This window comes from Argentina silus (genome assembly GCF_951799395.1).
Source record: "Argentina silus genome assembly, chromosome: 17".
NCBI classification, from domain to species: domain Eukaryota; kingdom Metazoa; phylum Chordata; class Actinopteri; order Argentiniformes; family Argentinidae; genus Argentina; species Argentina silus.
In genome coordinates, this window is record NC_139671.1 from 1,874,975 (window position 1) to 1,882,474 (window position 7,500).

At 48.0% G+C, this 7,500-nt stretch overlaps 1 protein-coding gene across 1 annotated transcript in view; it reads left to right on the forward strand.

The window, feature by feature from the left end:
- The window catches only part of LOC310817991 (protein FAM184A-like), a gene marked incomplete at both ends in the record, with an annotated part of 41,014 nt that overhangs the window by 11,598 nt on the left and 21,916 nt on the right, over positions 1–7,500 (forward strand). The window contains 4 exon segments of the mRNA XM_083688749.1: positions 4,349–4,609; positions 5,314–5,571; positions 6,074–6,295; positions 6,517–6,630. Of these exon segments, the coding sequence (XP_083544875.1) occupies positions 4,349–4,609; positions 5,314–5,571; positions 6,074–6,295; positions 6,517–6,630 (855 nt within the window).

The following is a 7,500-nucleotide window of genomic DNA, read 5'->3' on the forward strand; positions in this document are numbered from 1 at the left end:
GTGTCTCTCTCTCTCTCTCACTCCCTCTTTCCCTCTCTCTCCATCCCTCTCTCTCTCTCTCTCTCTCCCTCCCTCTCTCTCCCCCCCCCCCCCCCCCCCCTCAGTGGTACAGACATAGCTACAGTAGGCTCAGCTACCTGACTACTCCTATTCTCCTATCTCAGGCATTGCACCTGGAAACAGCAGCATCACAGGTGGCAATTACTCTCACGCATACAGAACTCATCTCTCCCACACACACACACACACACACACACACACACACACACACAGAAACACACACACGCAGAACTCATCTCTCTTTGTGTATTAGTGTGTTAGTGCTGGAGAGGGGAGACATGTTGAATATAGCCTGCTGTTGTTCAATTGCTTTGGGGAATTTACCTTGAAGTAGAAACATCCATCCATTGTTGCTAACGCTGTTGAATTGGATTTGCTGTATGTTCTGTAAGCTCCTGTTCTGGTGCAGCGGAGTGGATGACGTTCTCCCAGTGTGACCCAGTGGATGACGTTCTCCCAGTGTGACCCAGTGGATGACGTTCTCCCAGTGTGACCCAGTGGTTTACAATGGAATGTTGTCAGCATCTTTAGAAGATCTAGAGACATGACTAAGGCCTGCGACATGTAGCTAACTAGCCATGTAGCTAACTAACCATGTAGCTAACTAGCCATGTAGCTAACTAACCATGTAGCTAACTAGCCATGTAGCTAACTAGCCATCTGGCTAACTAACCATGTAGCTAACTAGACACGTAGCTAACTAGACATGTAGCTAACTAGACACGTAGCTAACTAGAGAGAGTTTATGCTTCATTCACAACATTATAAGATATATAGTCTATAGCCTAAAATTGAACTTTAAATGATCTTGGTGCTGAGTGCTACAAAGACTTTTGAAGCTCATCCCAGATGAAGCCCTCAGGCTGTATTCCAGAGCCTGTTTTACACCACTGAGCTAAGCTGCTAGTGTTGTACTGGGTTAATTCCCTCAGCACTAAACACACACACACATCCTCAAACAGAGATTCTGCCGTCACAAAGCACTGGAAATCGAAATGTTCTAGTTGTACAGCTAAATGTGGCTAACTAACCATGTAGCTAACTAAACATGTAACTAACTAAACATGTAACTAACTAAACATGTAACTAACTAAACATGTAACTAACTAGACATGTATACATGTAGCTAACTAAACATGTAGCAAACTAGACACATAGCTAACTAGACATGTAACTAACTAGACATGTAGCTAACTAGACATGTATACATGTAGCTAACTAAACATGTAGCTAACTAGACACATAGCTAACTAGACCTGTAGCTAACTAGACATGTAGCTAACTAGACATGTAGCTAACTAACCATCTGGCTAATTAGACATGTAGCTAACTAGATCTGTAGCTAACTAGACATGTATACATGTAGCTAACTGGTCATGTACCTAACTAGACCCGTAGCTAACTAGACCCGTAGTTAACTAGACCCAGCAGTAAACACACCCATCATCAGACTGGTTCTGAGTCACACACGGTGGGACCGTCTCCATGTTTTAGTTATACAGCTCAGTATCAGCAGCAGGACTGGGAGGTGTCCATCGATCACCGCGGTCACCGTCGTTATGACAACTTGTCACAGCATTCTCCCCACATCGACCGGTGGAAATGAGGAGGTCTGATGATGATGACACAAAGAGAAATCCTATCCTTTCTTATCTTGTCATCTCCTCTCCTCTCCTCTTCCCCCCCTGTCCTCCCCTCCTCTCCTCTCCTCTCCTCTTCCCCCGTCCTCCTCTCCTCTCCTCTCCTCTTCCCCCCCGTCCTCCCCTCCGCTTTTCTCCTCTCCTCTTTTCCTTGTCCTGTCCCGTCCTCTCATCTCCTCTCCCCTCCCCTCAACCCTTTCCCCTCCCCTCCCCTCTCCTCCACCTCCCTTTCCCCTCCCCTCCCCTCTCCTCCACCTCCCTCTCCCCTCCCCTCCCTTCCCTTCCCCATTCCCTCTCCTCCACCTCCCTCTCCCCTCCCCTCCCCTCCCTTCCCTTCCCCATTCCCTCTCCTCCACCTCCCTCTCCCCTTCCCTCCCTTCCCCATTCCCTCTCCTCCACCTCCCCCTCCCCTCCCACTCCCCTCCCCTCCTCTCTTCTCTCCATAGACTTTCTATGTTCTAATATCCCTACCATCATAGCCCACAGTGCTGATAGTGGAACAGTGTGAATAGAGACACACACACACACACACTCACACACACTGTGTAGATGATGAGGTTACCACACAGGATATGGGTTTTTAAGAACATACTGTATAGGCCTGGAGGGACCAGATCAATCACACACACACACACACACACACACACACACACACTAAGCTGGAGGGTCCAGCCGCAGGGTGTGTGTGTGTGTGTGTATGTGTGTGTGAGAGAGAGAGAAAGAGAGAGTGTGTGTGTGTGTGTGTGTTGGGTTCCTCTCAGGTCAGATGGAGAGGAGAGTCCATTATAGGTTGACGACATGGTGCCAAAGCCTTTGTCTCTCAACCCGCATAGCCATGAGACTGCACTCACTCCCACACACACACACACACACACACACACACACACACACACACACACAAACTCTCTCTCCCTCTCTCTCTCCTCAAATCATTTGCCAGAACAGTTACCGTGATGAGTTATGATTCTACCTCGTGAGAAATTTGACAATCTGGGATCCTTTCATCGCCACGGGAACAGCAACCGGAGCCCTATTATGATGTCATCCCCTCCCCAGGATGGAGGTGATCATTATGGGATGTGACGGTAGTGAGCCGGGGAGGCTGGTGGAGGTAGAACTCGGAGGACGGGCTCATTGTAATGCATGGAACGGAATGAGGAATGGTGGATACCATCCTGGCAAACAGCACTGACGCAGCAGGGATGGAGAGCAGGGCCCTTTTCCTCTCGCTTCCTCTCCTCCGTCTTCCTCTCGCTTTCTCTCCTCCCTCCTCCACTCTCTCCCTTCTCCAGAAGCATCGGAGGAGGATATCTCATATCTCATATCTATCTGTTACTGCACTAACATTCATATTTTACTATGTTTTGTTGAAAATAAATAGTTCCGTTGCTAGACAGACTTTACCCAGTTGGGTCCAATGTGTCTCACCCTCTCTCATCCCGAAGAGAACGGGAACTGGCTTTCATGATAACAACAACAGTCTGCTGAATAAATAAATGAACGTTTTACCAGATTGAAAGCACTGGCAGTCTTTAAAATGTCAGAAATTCACACCGTCCCTCTTCTGTTCTGTCACCCAGATGTTTTAAATATGGATGCCCTGTCCTCTCTTGTCACACGACAGGCTTTAGTCTCAAGAAAACAAAGGATCTTCAGGACTATTGAAGTGTTGAAACGTTGTGAATTATTGAGCGTGGGGACACGGAGCCTTGTTCCACGGGCCGCAAGTAGAAGACCTCTGGATTATTATAAAGAGGGATTAAGATTAGGAGGAATAGTATTTCACGCTTCTTCTGTAAACCTAGAACATACTCCCTCTCCCCCCGCCCCGGAAATTAAATGGTGTGACCAGGAAATCACTTTGTAGTCAGATTATCCAGGCTTTTCGGTCGAAAGTTATTTGAGGGGCTTTAGAGGTCGCTCACTCAGTCAAGTGTCAGCCATCAAAGCTTCAAAGGTCATCAGAACGCCATGATACTGTGTTAGCCCTCTCGGAACTAAAGCCTTGGGATTAGCTTTGCGTGCTAACGCTCAAGTCTTCAGGCCTCAGGCAAGGTAACTTGTCATCACGCAAGTGTTGGTCACTGAACTAGCTTTGATACGTTATCATGTTGATAGCTAGGCTAATGCTAGGATAATGCTAGGCCTGTGTGTTCAATTTCCCCATGACAGCTACAGACAGCTAACTGTTAACCGTTCATTTGTCTCCTTCAAGGTTGCTCTTGTCCCTTTGAAGTTAGACTTCCTATTAATGCTGGCATCTCCCTGGGTCCCTCCCTCGGTGCTGTACATGTCAGGCAGTATGAAAGGCTAGGCTAATGCTGTTGTCTTCCTGTTGATACTCAGTATGTACTGCAGGGTTCTCCCCAGGATGTTTGAACAGCCGCTGGGTTGCATCATCAAAACCGACTTGCGGAAAAATGCCCAAAAAATACAGCTAAAACACTGAATTTACTGAGAAACGTAAATGCTTTCGCTTTTGCTTTTAACAATGACGTCGATCCTTGGTGATCAAAGGTAGTTACTCTGTCATTACTACTGTAGTTCATCACTAAATGTGAGTTTCATTTGGTCTGAAATGTTGACACAGTGGCAGAACCCCGGTACTGCGTGTTCTCCCGATATTAACGCTCCCGCCTCCCTGTCAGGTGATCTACGCCCTCAACACCAAGAACGACGAGCACGAGGCGGCCATCGCCACGCTGAAGGAGGCGCACGAGGAGGAGGTGCAGCAGATCCTGTCGGAGACGCGGGAGAAGATCATGCAGTACAAGAGCCGCATCAGTGACGAGATGGACCTGAAACGGCGCATCACGTCCCTGGAGGAGTCCATGGAGCTGCACGACCGCATGAAGAGGCAGGCGCTGGCCGACTTCCAGACCTACCGCCAGCGGGTCGAAGACATGCAGGTACCGTGAACTGTGTTCGGTTTTATTTACCGTGTTTTCTGGTTTTGAAAAAAATGTTTTATTCCATATTGGCTCAGTGTGCTTTCCAAAAAGCGATATAAATATAAAATAAAGAAATCAAGATTATTTATTGTTATAATATTATTTTATTATTTATTATCATTTTGATTTCTTAATTTTGTTTTTTATCTCTTATCATGAAGCACGTTTTTTTTTATTTTTATGAAAGGTGCTATTATGAATAATACGAGAAAAAAAAAATATTCCATATTATTGTTACGCAATTACTCCTTGATTTCTTACTTTTTTTTATGGCTTATTGTAAAGAGTTTTCTGTATGAGTTTTGTGTATGGAAGGTGCTAGAATGGAGACAGGTGATTATAGTAGCTGTATGGAAGGTGCTAGAATGGAGACTGGTGATTATAGTAGCTGTATGGAAGGTGCTAGAATGGAGACAGGTGATTATAGTAGCTGTATGGAAGGTGCTAGGATGGAGACAGGTGATTATAGTAGATGTATGGAAGGTGCTAGAATGGAGACAGGTGATTATAGTAGATGTATGGAAGGTGCTAGAATGGAGACAGGTGATTATAGTAGCTGTATGGAAGGTGCTAGGATGGAGACTGGTGATTATAGTAAAGCAGAGTGTTTCTGGATGGAAGGTGCTAGGATGGAGACCGGTCATTATTGTCCTCCTCCCCAGATGTGCACGGAGGCCCAGCACACCCAGCGCGTGGTGTCCATGTCGCGGGAGGTGGAGGAGATGAGGCGCTCGTTTGAGGAGAAGCTGCGGTCCTTCAGCCAGGCCCAGGCCACGTTTGAGCAGGAGAAGCGGGGGGCGCTGGAGGAGCTGAAGTCGGCCCACCGCCAGGAGGTCCAGGAGCTGCTGAGGAGCCACCAGAGTCAGAACGCCAACTACAGCAAGGACCAGGAGAAGCTGGGCCAGCTGCACAAGACAGAGGTGGGCCTGGCGGTGCTTCCTGTCACGCTTTCGTTCTCTGACTTTAGCCTTGGGTGTCAGGGGAGGCTGGTGGAGGTAGAAATCGGAGGACAGGCTCATTGTAATGCATGGAACGGAATGAGGAATGGTATCAAACTCGTTGTGTTCCAGCCATTACAATGAGCCCGTCCTCCGATTTCTACCGCCAGCAGCCTCCCCTGGGACAGTGTCCATGTTGTAGAATGAAGAGCCCTCTCTTTATTTTCCTAGTTTCACTTGCGAAGCATCCAGAGATTATCCTGTTTTTTAAAGCCGCAATCCGTAACTTTCATACCCATTCCAAAGTGCTGCCCACAAAGTGTTACCACAGAATTCTCCGCCCACACAGCTGACAAACCAGCACTGGATCGTCACTTTCCCTCTCATCTAGGGGTGGTAAATTACAGATTGTGGCTTTTTTAAAATTAGTTTTACTCACACACACACACTCACAGTCCCCCCCCCCCCCCCGGCGGTTCCCCAGGTGGAGTCCCTGTCGGAGCGCGTGGAGGAGCTGAAGCAGGACAAGAAGCGTCTGGTGGAGGAGTACGAGGCCAAGCTGAACAAGGCCCAGGCCTTCTACGAGAGGGAGCTGGAGGCCATGAAACGCACGCAGCAGCTGACCGCAGAGAACCTGCTGGCCTGGAAGAAGACAGAGGCAGAGCTGCGCAGGGAGTTCCAGACCCAGGAGGCCGCGCTGCAGAAGGTAGGGGGGAGGGGGGGTGGGGGGGTTGGTACAAGTGGACCACAGAGTTTGGGAGTGAATGAGAGCCAGCCTCAGAGCCAGCCTCAGAGCCAGCCTCAGAGCCAGCCTCAGAGCCAGCCTCAGAGCCAGCCTCAGAGCCAGCCTCAGAGCCAGTCTCAGAGCCAGCCTCAGAGCCAGCCTCAGAGCCAGTTCCTGACTAATAGAGTTGGGTTGTGTTTCAGACCCTGGGGAAGCTGCGCTGTGAGCTGCAGAGGGTCCAGGAGGAGGCCAGAGACAGCCGGGAGAGGAGCCACAAGCTGCAGGCCTCGCTCACCGCAGCCGAGGGCAACGTCAAGGTAGGGGAGCAGAGATGCTGGTCTAGAGGGACATTCGGTTCTAGAGAGACATTCTATTCTGTTCTAGAGGGACATTCTGTTCTAGGGAGACATTCTATTCTGTTCTAGAGGGACATTCTGTTCTAGAGAGACATTCTATTCTATTTTTGAGAGACATTCTATTCTATTCTGGCGAGACGTTGTATTGTATTGTAGAGAGATTCAGCCCTATGGCCGTATTTAGCCCAGTGAAGTTTAACCCTGTCCTGTCCTCCAGCCAGCCTCCCACCAGATGACAGGGTGCAGGGTGTTGAGTTGGGCTGTCATCTCTCCTGGCCCTCAGGGTTTCACATCCTCATCCCAGAGTTCCCCTGTGTGCTTTAATTGTCATTTAATGAAATCAGCAGAAAATTGGAAATCAAACTTTGAAGTGAAGGGGATTAAAGAAGTGTCATTATAATCCCTGGTTTGATCTGAGTTAAGGGTTTGGTTAATGTGCAGAATTAGAGCTTCCATCATCCACACACTCATAATCTGTAGTCATGGTTATTCTGATAAGAGACATGGTCGGAAAGGAGATATGCACACACACACACTCACGCACACACACACACACACACTCACGCACACACACACACACACACACACACACACACACACACACATAATACTATTTATATAGTATAATACTTTACCCCCTTGCTCTTTGTTGTCATGGGGAAAGACATCTTGTAGAATATAGAATATTATGTCGTGACGAGAAAGAAACATATCCATGGCTTTAATTCCTAATTTAAACGTTTGAAGATGAAGGTGAATATTTGAAGACGTTTCTCACAGGAAAAGTCAAAGGAAACTTCAAAGGCCACTTCACACACAAAGGCAGGAGCT